Here is a 17,460-nt window from a genome sequence, read left to right as displayed (position 1 = left end):
CTCGGGTGCGAGCTTAGACGCCCATTCAGCCGTGCCAACGCAGACGTGCATGATGAGGCGCGATCCAGCTGCCTCAGCTGACCTTCGCTGCTGGCGTCTCTCAAGTAGCGTCACCGAATGCACGAACAACTGTTCTGCTACGTTTGTGTTGCTGTAGTCAAAAATCTCAAGGGACCACGAGAATTATCTCTTCTCAAGAGCGCGCAGAAATGGAAGCCGCCGGCCTCGCCATCGGGGGCATCGCCCTTTCGTCTCTCTTCGAACAGTGCCTCAGCCTGATCGATCGGATCGATTCAGGACGCAACTGTAGCAAGTCTTACCAAGACTTAGCACTCCAGATGACATTTCTGGGTGCTCGGCTTGATTGCTGTCGAGTGACCTGGCAACAGAAAGAAATCTCGGGCACCGAGAAACAGGGCCTCGATGCCAAAGCCTGCTTGACCCGGATCAAAGAGAGGCTAGAAGAAGCGCAGGCGACTGGAGAGAGATACCAGATCACAAGTAACGACGACGGTACGGCCGACACGTCTGACGCAGCCAACATTGGCAAGAAAAGAAGTGACAAGGCGCTTGCTCAGGTGACGGATAAGTTTCGGAGGATACTTACTGAGACCCGAGAGGGGGTCCCACTTTTGGACGCATATCGCTGGGCCTTGCGAGACGAAGCGAAGCTGCAAAAGCTGGTCAAGACCGTTACCCGGATGGTGCAAGGCCTTGAAGCCCTATTTCCCGCCTTCGCTGCCCAATTGGACGAGATTGCGAAGAAGCAAGCCGAAATGCTTCGCCCACAACGACTGGAAGAGCCAGAAGAAGTGGTCAAAGAAGTGGCTGCCGTGATATCAGAAGTGGACGAACGATTGTCGCAGCACATTTACAAAAACATGGAAGCTTTTGATGAGGCTGAGATGACGGTCGGTAACTATGTCTCGGAGGAAGCAGCGAAATCAGGGTGGAAGGACTCTCAAGGTGGGCGGCATTCATACGATAACGTAGTGGCCCGAGGGAAATCGCGTGTGTTTGCTGGCAACATCGTTGGAGGCCGGTCACCTTTTGAGAGACGCTGAGGTTCCGAGGCGTGTGACGTGCGAAGACTTCGCAACAAATTGTATGTTTTCTGTTTGGTTCTTCGTACCCGACCGATGAAAAGATCGCTTGGCAGTATTGTGCAATTGGAGATTTGGAATCCCACTACGATCAACGATCAGCATTGGGAAGTATCAGTAAAACGTAGTCACAGAATTTGTCAGGAGACATGTTCAAATCGTTAATTCAGCTTTTCCTCGTTTCCTCGAAACGCCGGGTTGCCGCATGACACATGCAAATCCCGCTCCACCAGAGATGCCCGCCGGAACCCAAATCTATTCTTCAATCGTCTTGACGCACTCCCAACCGCCGCGCAGCTTCTCCTTCCAAAGACTGACGCGGTTGTCTCCTCCGCTGACGGCAAGGACGTTGCCGGCCATGCTCCAGCTGCATCTCCACACGACAACTTCAAACTCCAATACCTCGCTCTTCCAGTTGCTCGCGTCGGCTTGGTCGGCGCCCGCTGCGCATGTCCAGATTCGGACGGTGTGGTCTTGCGATGCGGATGCGATGTAGGACTTGCTAAGTGGGGTCGGCGACCATGCAACATCGCGCACCCAGTCGGTGTGGCCCTGAAGTGTGCAGATGTTGTCGTAGGAGTTGGTGGTAGCATTGTGAGACCACAGCTTCACCAGGTTATCCGAACCGCCAGTGACGAATCTTCGCAGAGGTGCTTGTGGCTGACCGGCGGGGGCGGCGCTCGTCAGCTGCCCAGGTGAGAGGGCCGGGCTCCAGGAAACGGCGTTGACGCCCATGCCGTGGGCAGGGAAGATGGCATGTTGGAAGGTGTTGTTTTCGAAGCTGAGGACACTGACACTACCGTCGGAACTAGCGGCGGCCAAGTGGCATCCAGGCTCAGGAGGCGACCATGCGATCAGGTTAACGGAGGCGGTGTGCAGGGTGAACTCGTAAATGCGCTGCCACTGGTTCTGCGGCTGCTCGCGCCAGATGAGGATGCGACCATCATAAGAGGAGGAGGCGAGGATGGTGCCATATTTGGGGTGTGCCCAAGAGACGCACCAGACGGCACCCTCGTGGCTGTGGAAGCGGTCAGATTGTGATCCAACCTCAGTATGCGCAATGCCTCTTGACTTGCCCTTTAAGTGTTTCTGTCAGACGGTGCTGGTCGCCTTCAATCTCGAAGATCTTGATCGTCTTATCGGAAGAGCATGTGGCTAGTCGCCGGCCATAGTAATCGAGGACGGCATCGTGCTATTGATCGATATTCATTAGCCAGGCCTCCTTCGCGACTGGGGCGCGATCCGTGGATTCGTTGGGCGTACAATCATGTCATCGTGACCGGAGTTGGATATTACTTGGGCCTGGATATGTCAGTCCCTGGGCGAATGATACACTGGGTTTGTACATACCATGTTTGCTTGTGAGTGTCGTCGTAATGTCTCTAAAGAGAACACAGGCGGATGTGTACCCCAGCCTGGCAGCTAGCTCGCCCTGAGCGACGCGGTACGGCCATGTTTCCAGAGCGGAAGCCCGCCGCACCTTCCCCGCCGCCTTATCAGATCCTTATCAGCACGTGCAGTGCTCGGCCGCCACAGCCTCGGTCCTGCGCTCGGCCGGGTGGGCAGAGGCCGAGTCGGCGCATATGACATGACATGTGCCGTCTCTTGATTCCGGTCTCTGTTTCTTGACTGATTATTGCTCGTCTTGGTTTCTGACTTATCACGCCGACTTCTCAACACGCATTCACATTGCATATTTGAGCGTCTTTCTAGCACATACATCCTAAGAATCACATACCATGGCAGACGCCGCCTGCGGGCCCTCCAACTCGCTGCAGCAATTCAAGCAGCAAACCCAACTCGACCGAACACTTCAGCAAGATCGCGTCACGAGCAGATCACGTCCAGGACAAGGCTTTCGCTCTGCAGACCCAAACGCCGGCCTCCTTGATCCAGAGTTTGAAGCCTTCCAAGCCGGTCTTCCACCACCTGACTTTCAGACGTTTCAACCGCACCATCCTGGCCCTCCACGTTTCCAGCAGGCATTCCCAGAGCCTGCGCAAGGATCGTCATCATGGGCCAGCGACTTCCAGCGTATGAGCTTGGCCTCTCCGCCGCCTATGCAGCAGCAACATCCTGTGGGACCGAGCAGCTCAAATTGGGCACAAGACTTTCGTTCCAACATCGCCCAGAGTGCTCCTAGAGCGCAGAACTCGTCGCCTTCGCCTTTTGCTTTCCAGCAAGGAGCCCGACTTGGCATGAATGGGTATCAGAGCAATTTTGCTCAGCCCGCTTACTCACCTTCGATGCAATCGAAGGGCAAAGAGCCTGTGATGGAGCAATTCGACGAAGCTGCATTTGAGCGCGCCTTTGATATGGCGAAGGAGGATATGATGGCAGATGTGGCACCTGTCAGCGCTGTTGACGATGCTCAAATGAATCAGGAGGTCGAGTCGATGTCTGCAGCAAAAGCAGAGGAGTCACATCAATTGAATCAACAAGACGTGGAGCAAAGCCTGTCCGATTTGCACCACCCGTTAGACTCGAATGAACATGCCTTGCCCGAAGGAATGATCCGCGAAGAACACAAGGAGCCGGGGCAGAACACGCGGAATGAAGACGATGCTCTAGCAGCAACAGCGCAAGAACTCCTGGAGAAAGTCGAGAACAACCAGACGGACAAGTTCCGCAACAGCCAATTCTTAGGCCTTATGAGACGGCTTAGAGATAGAGAAGTGAAAGTGGAAGGAGACAAGATGGTCGAGACAGTCAGTGGCACCCAAACCCAGACCCAGCCCAAACGCACCCTCACTCCCGACTCCGGCTACGATTCCGGCGCGAGCACTCCCCTTTCGAACTCAACCACCAACCCAACCCACAACCCAACCCTCTGCAAAACCGCGCACTGCGACATCCTCGAAGACCACCGCTGGGACCACTGGGAGAGTCCATACTCTTAGTTAGAAACAGCGCTAACCGTAAGTCTCACAACAGACAGCCTCCACCTCCACCTCCACGACCGACCACCCACTAAACACCACCGCAACCAGCACACCCCGCTTCAACAACAGCGAGCAAATCCCCCGCCACGAGCAAGACCACGACCCCAACCGACACCAACGCCCCATCGACGACGGCGCCGATGTCGTCAACCTCCTCTCGCAACCCGGTCTACCCGGCGGCGAGCCCTCCACACCCCCCTCGCTTGCCCCCGACCCCTCGCCCTCAAACCTCGACCTGACCGAAGACATGGGTACGTCACAGACCGCTTCCCTCCCCACGATGCTGTACGGGCCTAACGGCGCGCTTTCCGTGTAGAACGCCGGAGGCTGGGCGACTTGTGGCGCAGCATGCTGCCTTCGTCGTCTGCGGAGTCGCCTCGCGGCTTGGACCCGCGCGCGCACTCGGTCGGCGCGGAGCAGAGCGGGTTTGCTAGTCCGGCTTTTACGGCGTGAGAGGATGCGGAGGAGAGTAGATAGATGGATAGGCGATCTAGATCGGGGATGTGTATAGACGGCGGAAACGAGACGAAGATTTCTCTTGAACGAAGAAGTGTACTCCGGGCGGGAGAAGAGCTCAAGGGCCGTCCGTCATTTCATATCAAGCTCAGTCTCGTTCGAAGAAGCATGACAGCTGACGCCGTTGCGATTTCTAGACTCCGAGTTCATGATGACCAGCCCCTTCGCGCGGCTGCTGTGAGATCGAGAACGAAACTCAAAGGTCGCATGGTTTCCACGGTAGCAAGAACTCATAATCGAAAGTCGAGTAGGGAACGAAGGTTTAATCGTGAGCATGTTAGAATGAAAGCGATTGTGAAAGCCAGGGCGCTTCGAACATGAAGCAGCGTCTCCCGTGGCGAGGGCCTTCTAGAGGACGAGCGAAGCGCCGAGTGCGTAGGCCGAGGCAGCAACAAACCCATCTCACATAGGGAGGGAAAATGTAACTTAACAGGGAAGTGAAAGGAAAGAGAAAAGGAAGCCAAGAAATAAGTAACAATAATAATAATAATAATAAAAACATTAAGAAAGCCCACTGCTCTCGATTCAATTCGATTTCGATACGGTAGTCCTTATCAGGAGACACAAGGTAATCCCTTTCCACTCCCTCCCATCCCTTCTCCTCCTCCCCGACATACACTGTACAGTACCAAGAAAAAAATCAGTCGAAAACGAACCAATCCTCTAACTTTCCTTTTTCCGTCCTTTCTTTTTCTCTTCTCTCTCTAGTAAGAAGACGCTGCGCTGCGGGGGATTGTAAAGACAAGTAATCGAGAGGTCAAGTAGGACGAAAAGCAACAAGAGCAAAACGATGGTCTGCGTGCCCGGTGAGCTGGGAGCAGAAAACGCGATGAATGACGAGGCGACTTCTTCTTCTGCGGGCAAAAGAAGGAAATGAACGTTGCGAAAGGGGTCTCTGGCTCGAGAGCGAGTCCCAGGAAAGGCAAAGCGCAATGGGGGGACTCGTGAATCGGAAATTTTGAAAAAGAAAGCGCAAATGCTGATGCGGATGCGGTGGGGTGGCGCCTGCTGTGGGGCGGCGGATGGTCTGACAGACTGAGTGAATAGGTCTAGCGATAGAGGATCGTTGGAAGATCGGATCGCGAAGGTGTATGGAAGAAACGCTAGTGGCGCTCATGCAAAGAGACGGCGGTGGATTGTTGCATCAAGAAATGGACAGGCTCATCAACCTCGAGGCGCGCCTGCACCAGCGCCAGCATTGAGATTCAGCCACGACATGTCGCTGTTCATCGGCTTCTTGTTCGCATCCGCCTCGTCGATTTCCTTCGGCCGCGTGCTGTAATACGCACTAGGGACGCCGCGGGGGAACAGAGTCACGGTGCTACCGCGATCCTGGCCCGCTTGGGCGCCGCCAAGAGCTCGCGGAGGCAAGAGGTCGTCGTCCACGGTGTTCTTCGAGTTGGCGGTCCAGGAGCCGTCGCCGCCGTCCATGGGGAAGACGGTGACAGTACTGTCGCGGTCGGCGGCGGGTTTGGCGTTGTTGGAAGAGTTCATGAGCCCTGGTGCTCGAGGCGGCGCGAGATCGCCATGCATGAGGTCGTCGCGGGAGAAGTTTGCGGTCCAGCGGTCGTCGCCCTTGTGCTGCGGGAAGACGGTCGAGGTGCTAGCTCGGTCGTGCACCGCAGCGGGAGGAGCGGGCGCGGCGATGGCGGGAGGTGATTTCAGCAGCGGGCTGTCCTTATCGGCGCCGCGAGGAGACCACTCGGAGCCTGCCTTCACGTCGTTATTGACTTTCAGCTTCGTCGGTTTGGGAGTTGCACCGGCGCCGGGGAAGAAGCCGGAGCCTTGTGAGCGAGCGGCGCGTGATGGGAGTCGGCGGTCGTAGAGGGAGGCTGTGTATACACTGCTGGTAGGGCGCTGGTCCTCGTTGCTGAAGGGCGTCCAGGGAGAGTTGACAGAGGACATGCCGTTGTAGTAGTCGCTGTTCATCGTGCTACGATCGTAACTAGAGACCGTGTTCGTGTCCGACATTGGCCTGTCGCTGTCTTCGATCTCGCCCTTCTGTCCTGTAGCTGTGCTTCCACGGTTGGCCAGGTCTTCTCGGGAATCTGCAAAGGACGGCGATTTCGCTATGACGTTGCTTAATCGTTGTCCGTCCACGGTCTTGCTGAAGTCGACCTCGAGAGGTGGTACGAGAGCCGAAGATGGTATTCGTGATACATCGGATGACGGCGCGCGCGTTGAAGGCCACTGCGATGCTACCGAATCCCTGTCCTTAACATAGGCGGACGGCAGGTGCTCAAGCTCCTTAGGCTGGCTTGTGGAGAAGTACTTGGACCAGCCGGAAGTTCGTCTATCCTCAGGCGAGGCTCCAAGCACGTTCAGTGAAGGTATAGGAGCGGCCGCGTCATTGGGTGAAAGGTGCTTCTTCTCGCCAATGTCCATCATCTCCACGGGCTCGCCGCCCTCTTTGCCCTTGACAAGGTTGGTAGTACTCTCAAAGCTCCCCTTAGGTACGACAGAGTTCGTGTTGCGCCTGCCGTTGAACTTCCCACCGATGATAGCGAGTGAACTGTGCGAGCCAGGCGCGTTAGGCTCAAAACGATTCCTAGGCGGGGCTCCCAAGTCTGTTGCAGAACCTCCCGCCTCCTTCATGAAGCTTGCTCCCCTATCAGCAAAGCTGAGTCTGGTTCCGTTCTGGTCGGTCTTCTCGTTGTCACCGGCTGCGGCGGCGGCCCTCGCCTTCTTTGACTTGCGCCAGCGGATGTACAGCAACATAATGATAGCCACTGCAGCAATACCGCAAAGCGTGCCGAGGACGATACCGAGCGTCCTCATGCTCTTCTGGTGTGCTGTCATTCCACCACCTGCGGCGTCTGTTGTCGATGCTTCAGGGTCCGATGAGCTCGTTGAAGATGGTGTGCTGTCTGAACTTGTTGTTGATGGTACCAAGGGCTGCTGATCTTGCTGCTGCTTAACGTTGAAAAATTCCCCAGCATCAACCCAGGAGTTGTCATTCTGGTCGAAAATCGCCACAGGGTTGTCAGCGTTTCCACCAGCCAGTACTACCATTCCTTCATCGCCAGTCGCAAGGGAGTAGTCCGTCCGTGAAGCAGTAGGCGCATTGCTGCTGTTGTACGATGGCCAATTGTCCAAGGTGAGATCTCGTTTCTGGTTACCTGATGGAGTCTGTTCGCCGAGCACACGGCCGTTGGGCGCCATCCTTCCGCCTGCGCCTAGTAATACAGTCTGCGTAACTTTGTTAGGTGATGACTTCATGTCGTAAGTCTGAAGGACCTTGCTGCCGTCGCTTCCTTGGATCAAGTTTCCACGGACGCCGGGATCCAGCGGCGCGGTCAGATTCGTGCCCAGTTGTTGCCAACCGGCTTCGCGGTCGAAGGTGTAGACAACGTCGGACAGAGGGGAACCACCAGCCATGACCGCTTGTCGCTCGTTCCAAGGAAGAAGGATGGGCTGGTTGGCGGGTGCCGCCGAAGAGGTGAATGATTCGATACCGTAGGGCTCAGCAGCGCTGATCAGGAAGGTTTGCGAAGACATTAACGATGGCGCTTCCGGCGTCGAGCCAGCGTAGACCAGAATTGATTGCGAGTCGCTCAAGTACGCGGCGCTGTGGTTGACACGTCCGGACAAGTCGAATCCAGGAGGCGACAGCGTCTCCCACTTCTTGTCGCCGAACGTATATCGCTGCAAGCCTGCGTAGCCCTCCTCATCGGTGTCGCCTCCGATCACGTACAGCGCGGGCTTACCGCCGGGCGACGCTTTCACGCATGCCGCCCCCTTGACGGATGTGCCCGATTCCTCCTCCACCCATGTCGCGTTCTCCTTCAGTTGTAATGATTGGAAGCCGTCTGCTGAGAAGACGTATAGTGTGTTGTCGTTGATGGCCGAGCAGTGCCCGTCCAGGGCCCGCTTGGGCTCAGGGATGGACATCGGTAGCGGCGCTGAGGCGGCCTGGTGCTCAGCGCCGAGGTATGTGGTTCGTTGATACGATGGGACCGGGTGTATGCGAAGTGTATGAAAGGTAGGCGCGGAATCCTGTCGGCTCTAAAGATGCATGCTCCTGTGCAGATGTGTAGCGAAAGATGGGGGGAAGAAAGTCGGTTGGAAGGTCGGAAGGAGTGTCCAGGTCAAGCGCAGCTTCCCAACGCACGATAATCCAGCGGCGGTGTCCTGCTTCTTCCCGAGGTGTCGTCTGGCTTCAATCCAGACTTCCAGCGTCCACACTTGGGACGAGAGTATAGCGAGTGTACGGTGTCGTGTCGTCGTGGACGAGACGGTAGGCCAGTCAAGCGAATGTGTTCCCGGTCGGCCAGTCCAATATCAAACGAAGGGCATGCGCATCCAGTGTCGCAGTACGGCGTCGTCTTGTTGCGAAGGTTCGCCCGCGAGGTCGGGTGTGCGTGTCTCCAGCAGCAGCGTCGTGCTCAGGGCAGAGGCAGACGGCAGTGGGTTGCGAAGTGAGCGAGGGCGACGACGGGGTAACGAACGGGCAACGGTCGCTTCGGCGTGTCTCAGGCGGGTCTCGCCCCCGGCTCGCAGACAGGTCGGGATTGGATCTCTTTGAAACGCGCTTGGACTGGGATCGGCCGGAGCGAGGATGTCGCTTGCGCCAAACGAGCGCAGGCCGCGCAAACCGCTGTCTACGTGAAGATGGGCGGGCTCGCACGTGTGCGGTGGCGACGTGGCGACGGTGGGAGGAGCGAGGGAGGTTGCGGGAGCAGCAGATCGCGACACACGGGAGCGAGATGCACACACGACGAGGGCGGCAGCGCGGTCGACGGCGGTGGTGGTGCAGACTGCGGCCGTTTGTCCTAGCCAGGGGCAGGTGGGAAATGGGCGAGTGGCAGAGCAGATGGGCAGAGGGCCACAGGCAGATGGGGGAGGGCGACGGAGAGGCGCTAGAGGCCCGGCGGCTCGCTACTCAATACGCCAGGGCGGACACAGGCATTGGGGGTGCCGTGGGTGCGTAACTATTGGGGAGGGGGAAAAGGGGTTTGGGATTGGGTTGGCGGCGAGCGTTGCGAACTGCTGGACCGCGCCGCTGGGGGCGTGCATCTTCATCTCATCGGGCGTTGCGTCGATGGTGCGCCTGCAGCGCCGCCGCATCGTGAGCGCCGCGTGTCTGCTGCTGTTACCTACTACTGTGCGACGCCTCACGCGCGTGTGGCCTGCCTCGTTGTCGCCGTGTGCCGGGAGAGGCGTGATGGGCGTCGAGTCGGAGGGCGGGATCGTGCTATTTCTGCATGTATCCCTGCACCCATCACGAGCCGGGGGACCCTGAGCACGCGCGCTAAAACATGCTGGCTCGTGTCGCAGGTCGGCCCTCTTCGCAACCGAGTGCTGGGCATGCAGGTACAGCTCTGCTCGAGCGAAGTCTGATTCCACAATCGATGGCTTGCATCTCGATTGGCAAAAGGTGATTGCGTTGATATATACACAGCCTCCAAAACTAGCAGGCAGTAATCTCCAAACAACGCAACCCTCAGATGACGAGATTCCGATCGACCCCCTGTCCAGCGCACGCTCCAGCTACACAGGGACGCCCACCACCCGCCCACGCCGCCGTGCTACCCACACGCAGCTTGTCGCCCGAGAACCTTTCCGACCGCGCCGAAGCTGAAACGCCCTATCCTCCGATCCGTCCAATGCACCCACACTCATCCGGAGCGCCTCTCCGCAGGTCGAGCAATAGTCAGCATCTAGCGTGTTCGTATCTAAAATAGATATATTCCGCAAGGGAAGTGGAGAAGAGACCGCTGTATCAACCCGTACCGGCGTGGTCTTTGCTTTCAAGAATATATATGTTAGGCGAGCAGCGCGCCCTCGAATCGAGCCTTTGTGAAGAGTGCCAAGTCCAAGCTACATGGTGTACATGGTAACATGTCAGAAGTTGACGATAGCCGAAGTCAATCCACTGGTGCGCCTCCGTCCACTATGCATCCGAGTTGGACCTGGAACATCCTTGTCTACATGTATACTGCCCAGCTTCTGGGCTCACATACGCTGGGAATCAACAGGTGACGATGTAGTGGTGTGTGCCGTTGACGTCTTCAGTTTCATCAGACGACTTGGAGTGTCATGATGCCTGAGGTGCTGGAGCTACCATCGGCCGCAACACCGAGTGCACCATCAAAGGCTGAACCAGCATTGGTTTTCAGAACATGCTGGAAAATACATTCAATCGAAACCGCCGAAAAAAAAGATACTCGCATATCAATCGTGACTAGAAGGCCAGACACATTTCTCACAGACCCGACTGCTCAGGCATACCCTAACCCTACATACCCTAAGATGTCTGCCTCGCAAGCTGCAAATACCTCACAGGCGTCCACCTCCTCAACCTCTTCCCAAAAACAATAAAGAACACCGCGAAAATCCTGACAGCAGAACTCACTGCTCTCACGCAAGTGTATATTTTGTGCTGCCCCATTCCCGTAATCCACGGCTGAATCCGAGTCAACCAAGCCCCACAATATTCCTGATAAGAATAATCGTCGTGACAACCTGCCCGACCAGCAAAGGGTAGCAATTGATGATAAGTCACATCGTCACCTCGCCCACGATGGACAACCCGAAGCCTACGAGCCCCGTGCCCACGATGGGGATAACCTAGGGTAGGCCGCGAGCGGACGTGCCGCCGTAGACGACGCCTGTAGGTGGACGAGAGCAGACTAGTTGGTGACGGCTCCCATGATGGAGCTGTACACCTACACTGCCGTCAACCCTGCTACCGGCAAGATGCATATATAAGCTGTGTCTTACACTACCTTGGCAGCATGAGGTGCCAGTTCTGGCGCCATATCGACCATCGCTACAATGCGTCAATCAGGTGCCGAGGATGTCACGCATCTCGAACGGACCTTCAAAAGGATCCGACAGATCTGACGATAGCGGTGGGAGACAAATGATGTTGTCTTCCGACGCTACCCCAAGCCATGTCTCCTGCACTAGATGAATCGTTCCAGGGACAAAGTTATCGTGGTGGGGATTACCTGTCTGGGGTGCGGTCATAGCTGGGATATATCAGGGCGGAATGATTGGATAATCTTTGAACAAGAGCGCTGTCGTCTTCTGTGACCGGACACGTGCTATCATATTTGCCCAAGCCAATGCTTATGCAGTCCATGAAGCTTATCGACCTCTACGCCGCTGGATATCTGCCAGTTGATCATACAAGCATCGAGATTGCTTGGTATTCCTGTCTTCGTGCCTCATCACGCGTGCGGTCCTGCTATTCCTTTTTGAGACTCCTCAAGGCCGCGGATCAGTGTAAACGTAACTACATGCCCGCATCGCGCATTGGTCTGGGGTGGGGCGACTGGGATATAGGGCCAGTGAGGCGTGAAGTAGGTCTGCGTGGAAGATCATGTCCGTAATGACTGTCGCGTGCTTCAGCGCACCGCTGCCGCTGCTGGCCCTCGGCACGAGACAGCTTTTTCAAATGTATTTGGTAAATCCTCACATCGTCAGTCTAAACCGTTTCGCGCAATGCGCCGCCTTTTAGCGCATCTCATATGTCTTCGCGCTTGATCACTTGATCCGCCATACCCTATTCTCCACACCCGCAAGCTGTACGATTGGGGAAAGTATTCGCAGATAAGAAGCCCTACATGCCTTTAGCAGTGTCGTGTGATAATCTTCACCTCGGACGGCTGTGAGCTTCCGGCATGTGTCCAGACATGCGATAGCCGTGCTATAGGCCACTCGGGGTTTCGGGGCGGATGCAATCCACATACACTATCTTATTAGACTGGTAAGATACCCTTACAGCCCGCGTTGACACGATGCAAACATCAGTCACGCCAACAAGATGGGTTACCGTGAGATTGCTCGAGGCAAGCAGGAACAAAGACGACAGCGGATTTCGAAGGACTGGATCCTCGCCAGGGAACATCTAGCGTCAAGCAATCTGCTGAAAGTCCCTGAAGTTTGTGGTATCCTCACAGGTCGCGAGCTAGAAATAACCGGAAAATACGATGCTGTTGGTCTTGTCGAAAAGATCGCCAATGGCAGCTTCTCCGCGAGAGAAGTGACTCTGGCGTTTTGCAAGCGGGCTGCGATTGCACAGCAACTGGTAGGGGCGATAGAAGTTGTATCTAGCGGAAAACTTTGTTGACTTCAAATAGACAAACTGCCTGACTGAAATATTCTTCGAAGATGCCATCCAACGCGCGGAGGAGCTGGACCGCGAGCGAGCAGCGAATCCCGGCACGCCTTTGCGTCCTTTCCACGGTCTGCCAATCTCGCTGAAGGACAGCTTCAAGATACCTGGCTATGACTCTGTCATTGGAATGACCTGCTTCGCCAACGACCCAGACCAAACATATTCGCCTCTTGCCCAGCTTCTTTTGGACGCCGGAGCGGTTTTGTACTGCAAGACCAATGTACCCCAGACTATGATGACTGCGGACTCCGACAACAACGTCTTCGGGCGTACACTTAATCCAACCAACATTAACGTCACAGCAGGCGGATCGTCTGGTGGAGAGGGCGCTCTCATCGCCATGAGAGGAAGCATCCTCGGCGTTGGTACCGACATCGCAGGAAGCGTTCGCATTCCCAGCCACTGCAATGGAATCTACGGGCTTCGCACCAGCGTCGGCCTCGTTCCAATGGCGGGACAAAAGGACCCAGTGGCGCCTGGTACTGACGGCGTTGCTCCTATTGCTGGACCGATGGCGACCTCTCTACGGGCTTGCGAGCATTTCATGAAGACGGTCGCAAAATCTTCGGCCTGGAAGTACGACGAGTCTTGTCTGCATCTTAACAGATGGGATACGAGGCCCAAGCATACCAACATCCGTATCGGAGTGGCATATAACGACGGCATGTTCACGCCTTGGCCGCCCGTCAGGCGCTCGATGCAGCAAGCTGTGTCTAAACTCCGCTCGGCTGGCATCGAGATGGTTGACTTGAAGATGCCTGACCTCCATGAGGCAGTGTCCACAACTTATCGAATGTATTCTCTGGACGGCTGCAGGGTATGTATTCGCCGCATTCTCCGTACGAGTTCAAGCTAATCGTTGAACAGTTCGTCCAAAATCTCATCAAGCAGGGCGAAGAGCCAGAAGTGGAGTCCGTAAAACGCACGAATCTCGCAGCTATCCCAAGCGCCACCTTGGACGACTTCTTCGCCTTGAACGCGGCAAGGTCAAAGGTGAAGGAGGACTTCCAGAAGTTTTGGTTGGACCACGAGCTTGATGCCCTCCTTTGTCCACCAGCGGCAACGACGGCTACGCCTCTGGACGAGTGGAAATGTATCACTTATACGATGCTCTGGAATCTGCTGGATTACCCGGCCTTGATCATACCAATCGGAAAAGTTACCGATCAAGACGTCGTGGATGGTGTCGAGAATGCAATATTTGGCGAAGAAGATCAGCAAAATTACAAACTCTGTAAGCTGATCCGAGACGCGAATCCAATCACCATTCATACTAATGCATATTGCAAAAGACACAGGGCCCGAAGATTTCAAGAACGTGCCGACGACGACCCAGCTGATAGGCATGCGACAAGAAGACGATCGCTTGATGGGCGTCGCCAAGATGGTCGATGAAGCATTGCACTCTCAAAGCGGACCTTCCAAGCCATAGCCAATCGTTCCATATGACATTTTGCCTCTCACCTCTATGCGAAAGATCATGCTGGCAGTCGAATCTCCCTCCCTGGGAAGTTGGTCAACCTGTAAGCATCTACAACAATTTTCCCCTGATGCATTGTCAAGACACCAATGCCGAAGACATAATTCATCCACTCGTACGGCCCCTCATTCGCTTCAAATTGGAGCCTTGTGAACCAGTCGGCCTGGTCCTGATTCACGTTGGTGGGCGGCTCCTGCGACGCAGATTCTGGGTGGTAGATCCCTTTGGATTTGACGTAGATGAAACGGCCGTCGTCAGTTTGGAGGGTATAGCGAGCATCCAATTTCATGAACTGAACCTTCCTAGTTAGAAACAGTCGGCTGGCCACAAGGCTTATCAACTCACGCTTTCGCCCGGCAACGAAGTCGCCCAATCTGCGCCACTGACACTGAGAATGGTAGCAGATAATCTGGGACCAGAGACTGCCCCTCCAGCGATCGGCAGAATGATCCTCGACGAGCTTGAGGCAGACGGTCTACCGACTACTTGAACATCTGAAGACATGGAACACTCTAGACGATAGATAAAATCGAGAGACGGCAGGCGTGTTTGTGGGAGATGAGCCAGATAGGCATTAGCGGGTGAAGGTACGTTCGCCATGTTTGAACAAGGGACGTCCAGATCAACAAAAGGAAACAGCACGAAATGAGAATGAGCGACCCACATGTCATGTATCATGCCATCTGTGACGCTGGAGAAATATAGTCGACGCCATGCAAGCCCAATAAACTTGGAACGCTAGGGCTTTAGCTGCAACCCAATCTGCCAGCTTACGTGCGCCACCTCGCATGCATCCTCACTCCACCATCCCTTCGGCATGAACGTGCCGGATCAACTCCTTCAGACCCACTGCTTCCTACTGCCACCGGGATATGAGAGCCGAGGCATGTAGCAAGTTGAAGAGAAGGCATGTACGCCAAGTTCTCAATTTCATCAGAAGGCTTGGTTGAGGCGACCCGGAAACCAAGCTGCGCGCCATGTGAGTCGTGTGCCCGACTGAAATAACATCTGCATGCATACTGATGGCTACTCGTCCCAGGCCGCCGCAAAAAGAAGAAATGTGATGGAGTGCAGCCAAGATGTAGCCTTTGTCGCGATAGCTACGGGCGAGATGAGTGCACCTGGCCTACCACGCGCCGAGGACGAAAATCGTCCACATCCAAGGAACCTGCCGAGGATCAAAAGATCGACGAAGACGCTTTTGAGCCTTGTGCTCGTCCGGAAATTGCTGAGCTCTCTGCATCCACGCTCCCAGACGCTCTCCTCCAAGCACTCCCGGAATTAAGCCCTGAGGAGATCTTGCAAGCGTCAGAGACCTTCCAGCGCGTGATACTATGCAACCATCCCTCTTACAAGAAATCTGTCCTGACACTCTCGCTCCCTCTGGCAGTGGAGCATGAGCCTCTGATGCACGCCTGGATCTCAAGCATCCTGCTGGTGATCCCCGACAACGCCCCCCGGTGGCGGCAGAAGTCGGTGCTACATTATGACCTCGCGGTTCAAGGCTTGAAGACCGCCATTGTTGCCGGTAACCCCAGCGATGAATGGAAACGAGCAGCTGTGCTGCTATGCCACGCGCTCGAGCTTCTCCAGCCAATGCCTTCTTCGGACCTCATGCGCTCCCATTTGAGAGCAGCACACTGTATATTTAGACTGGCAACCGAGAACCTCGGAGTACCTGCCTCTCTACATGATACCCTTCTTTTTGAGGGCTACATCGTGAGAGCGGCTATGAACTGTTTACTGCAGCAGGACATGTACAGGAAATTGCCCTTCGACTACATGCACACTCTAGTCTCAATGCACAAACGAGGCTTAGATCGGCAGTTGCTGGAACTGAACCCTTACAATTGCCCTTGGCTAGGCGCGACGGGCCCCGAAGTGATCCAGACGGTCTACGAAGCATCATGGTTGAAAGTGAACGGCCTGGTGTCGCGCCAGTATTACGACAAAGCACTTGAAATTCGAGAGAGCCTCGTCATTGCTGGGAACACAGATGATCCAACTAAAGAGCCTCCTCAGCATCATCAGCCATACACCGTGAGATATGCCTGGCGCTCAGCTTGCGTAGCTTTGCTCAACAATACTCTTTCCGGCAGCGACGGCGAAGTTCCTGAGACCGAAGCTACCATTGGCAAGGGCTTGCTTCACCTTGATTATCTGACGGAAAAGAACTGTAACGACGTTCCAATAATATGGCCATTGATCGTTTTTGGAGCGCTCACCTTTAGTCACGAACATTACACGATGTGCAACGCGATCGCGGACCGCTTTCGTCGTGCCATGCCCAGCGAGGCAGTGGATTCTATCGTGGCGTTCTGGACACAAGAGCAGCGAATCGAGCAGGGATCTTCGCGTCTTGCAGACAGTGATTTGCTCCGAGCTATCATTTTATAGTCATGTTCAGTTACTGCTTTGGTACCGACATTGGTTCAGCACGAGCTGGCTACGAGCACCACATCATTTTGAATGAGCACGCTCTGAAATCTCATAAGAAGAGCGAATTTGTTTCGTACCTTCGAATTGCCTTGTCTCTTGTTCGCTCAAGACAAAAGAATGGACATGAAGAAATGACACTGCGACGCGCAACACTACAGGTCCTTCTTCCACAGCACGAAATCAGATCTCTCGCCAACCTTAGCATAAAGGCCCTGCGCGCGATAGTTGAAATACTGCGTATGCCAGTAAAGCTGATACGCATCCGCCTCCCTCGCCCTCTCCGCGACAAAGTCGATCAGCTTCTGGCCGATACCGCCCGCCCGGCACGCGGGCTCCACGAAAAGGTCGTGCAAATAGAAGTTGGGCTTAGTCGAGGCGGTCGACGGGTGAGGATAGTAGGTGGCGATCCCAATCGGTGTGCTATCGTCTCCAAGGGTGGCGACCGCGCAGCAAATTGGATCCTGAGAGTCGAGGAAGCGCTTGAAGTTTGCTTCGGTCACGTCGGCGGGGATTGTGCGCTTGTAGAAGACATTGTACTGCTCCCAGAGGTTGACCCAGGCATCTTTGTCCGAGGGTTGGATGGGACGGACTGTAACGGTTGGGGCTGAAGACGACATGTTGTCGGCAAAGCTTGCGGAAGATTCAAAGACGCTCCGTTGGACAATGGCTGTATTTTGATGTTCAGAGACTAGCAGAGGTCAAAGTACGATATTCAGTTTTGCTAGTCAGACTCGAGCTTGATATACATGGTCAATGTGACTCAATCGATAATGCAGAGCTTATGCTCGCTTACAATCGCGGGTGGATCGAAGGGATTGGCTTTGCTGTGCCTCGGAACCTTGCGTGATCATGAGA

The 17,460-nt window shown here is 55.3% G+C and overlaps 8 protein-coding genes across 8 annotated transcripts; 4 read left to right on the top strand and 4 right to left on the bottom strand.

Annotated features, from left to right (window-relative positions):
* Nucleotides 1–209: 209 nt before the first annotated feature.
* On the top strand, nt 210–1,064 carry WHR41_01419 (uncharacterized protein; the record flags this gene model as incomplete). The annotated part of the gene is made up of 1 exon (XM_069370025.1): nt 210–1,064. One exon carries the CDS (start codon nt 210–212, stop codon nt 1,062–1,064), a length of 855 nt encoding a protein of 284 aa, XP_069233361.1.
* Nucleotides 1,065–1,358: 294 nt separating this feature from the next.
* On the bottom strand, nt 1,359–2,521 carry WHR41_01418 (uncharacterized protein; the record flags this gene model as incomplete). Its single annotated transcript, XM_069370024.1, has 4 exons — nt 2,454–2,521; nt 2,367–2,405; nt 2,180–2,295; nt 1,359–2,121 (listed from the first exon to the last, which is right to left on the bottom strand). Exons 1-4 carry the CDS (start codon nt 2,454–2,456, stop codon nt 1,359–1,361), a joined length of 921 nt encoding a protein of 306 aa, XP_069233360.1. The 5' UTR covers nt 2,457–2,521.
* Nucleotides 2,522–2,697: 176 nt separating this feature from the next.
* WHR41_01417 (uncharacterized protein) lies at nt 2,698–5,070 on the top strand. The gene is made up of 4 exons (XM_069370023.1): nt 2,698–3,811; nt 4,038–4,296; nt 4,362–4,628; nt 4,699–5,070. The coding sequence occupies exons 1-3, from the start codon at nt 2,843–2,845 to the stop codon at nt 4,496–4,498; spliced, it is 1,365 nt and encodes a 454-aa protein (XP_069233357.1). The 5' UTR covers nt 2,698–2,842; the 3' UTR covers nt 4,499–4,628; nt 4,699–5,070.
* Nucleotides 5,071–5,725: 655 nt separating this feature from the next.
* On the bottom strand, nt 5,726–8,452 carry WHR41_01416 (uncharacterized protein; the record flags this gene model as incomplete). The annotated part of the gene is made up of 1 exon (XM_069370022.1): nt 5,726–8,452. The coding sequence occupies one exon, from the start codon at nt 8,450–8,452 to the stop codon at nt 5,726–5,728; it is 2,727 nt and encodes a 908-aa protein (XP_069233356.1).
* Nucleotides 8,453–12,086: 3,634 nt separating this feature from the next.
* On the top strand, nt 12,087–14,118 carry WHR41_01415 (uncharacterized protein; the record flags this gene model as incomplete). The annotated part of the gene is made up of 4 exons (XM_069370021.1): nt 12,087–12,596; nt 12,649–13,503; nt 13,554–13,920; nt 13,979–14,118. The coding sequence occupies exons 1-4, from the start codon at nt 12,333–12,335 to the stop codon at nt 14,116–14,118; spliced, it is 1,626 nt and encodes a 541-aa protein (XP_069233359.1). The 5' UTR covers nt 12,087–12,332.
* Nucleotides 13,697–14,835, bottom strand: WHR41_01414 (uncharacterized protein). The gene is made up of 2 exons (XM_069370020.1): nt 14,512–14,835; nt 13,697–14,458 (listed from the first exon to the last, which is right to left on the bottom strand). Exons 1-2 carry the CDS (start codon nt 14,830–14,832, stop codon nt 14,165–14,167), a joined length of 615 nt encoding a protein of 204 aa, XP_069233358.1. The 5' UTR covers nt 14,833–14,835; the 3' UTR covers nt 13,697–14,164.
* Nucleotides 14,836–15,075: 240 nt separating this feature from the next.
* Nucleotides 15,076–16,563, top strand: WHR41_01413 (uncharacterized protein; the record flags this gene model as incomplete). The annotated part of the gene is made up of 2 exons (XM_069370019.1): nt 15,076–15,145; nt 15,206–16,563. 2 exons carry the CDS (start codon nt 15,076–15,078, stop codon nt 16,561–16,563), a joined length of 1,428 nt encoding a protein of 475 aa, XP_069233353.1.
* A 194-nt stretch (nt 16,564–16,757) lies between these two features.
* WHR41_01412 (uncharacterized protein) lies at nt 16,758–17,222 on the bottom strand (the record flags this gene model as incomplete). The annotated part of the gene is made up of 1 exon (XM_069370018.1): nt 16,758–17,222. The coding sequence occupies one exon, from the start codon at nt 17,220–17,222 to the stop codon at nt 16,758–16,760; it is 465 nt and encodes a 154-aa protein (XP_069233352.1).
* Between the last annotated feature and the right edge of the window lie 238 nt (nt 17,223–17,460).

The sequence above is a fragment of the Cladosporium halotolerans genome (genome assembly GCF_011745625.1).
Source record: "Cladosporium halotolerans strain TM138-S3 chromosome Unknown Sca3, whole genome shotgun sequence".
Classification (NCBI taxonomy): domain Eukaryota; kingdom Fungi; phylum Ascomycota; class Dothideomycetes; order Cladosporiales; family Cladosporiaceae; genus Cladosporium; species Cladosporium halotolerans.
Note: the sequence above shows the minus strand (reverse complement) of the source record. Positions and strands in the feature narration are given on the sequence as shown.

Bases quoted from the DNA above. Each gene is read 5' to 3' on its own strand.
- WHR41_01414 (XM_069370020.1), bottom strand. From the start codon at position 14,832: ATGTGGGTCGCTCATTCTCATTTCGTGCTGTTTCCTTTTGTTGATCTG. The intron at 14,459-14,511 runs GTGAGTTGATAA...AGGAAGGTTCAG, and splicing joins CTTCGTTGCCGGGCGAAAGC to TTCATGAAATTGGATGCTCG.
- WHR41_01417 (XM_069370023.1), top strand. From the start codon at position 2,843: ATGGCAGACGCCGCCTGCGGGCCCTCCAACTCGCTGCAGCAATTCAAG. The intron at 3,812-4,037 runs GTCAGTGGCACC...GTCTCACAACAG, and splicing joins GAGACAAGATGGTCGAGACA to ACAGCCTCCACCTCCACCTC. The intron at 4,297-4,361 runs GTACGTCACAGA...CTTTCCGTGTAG, and splicing joins CGACCTGACCGAAGACATGG to AACGCCGGAGGCTGGGCGAC.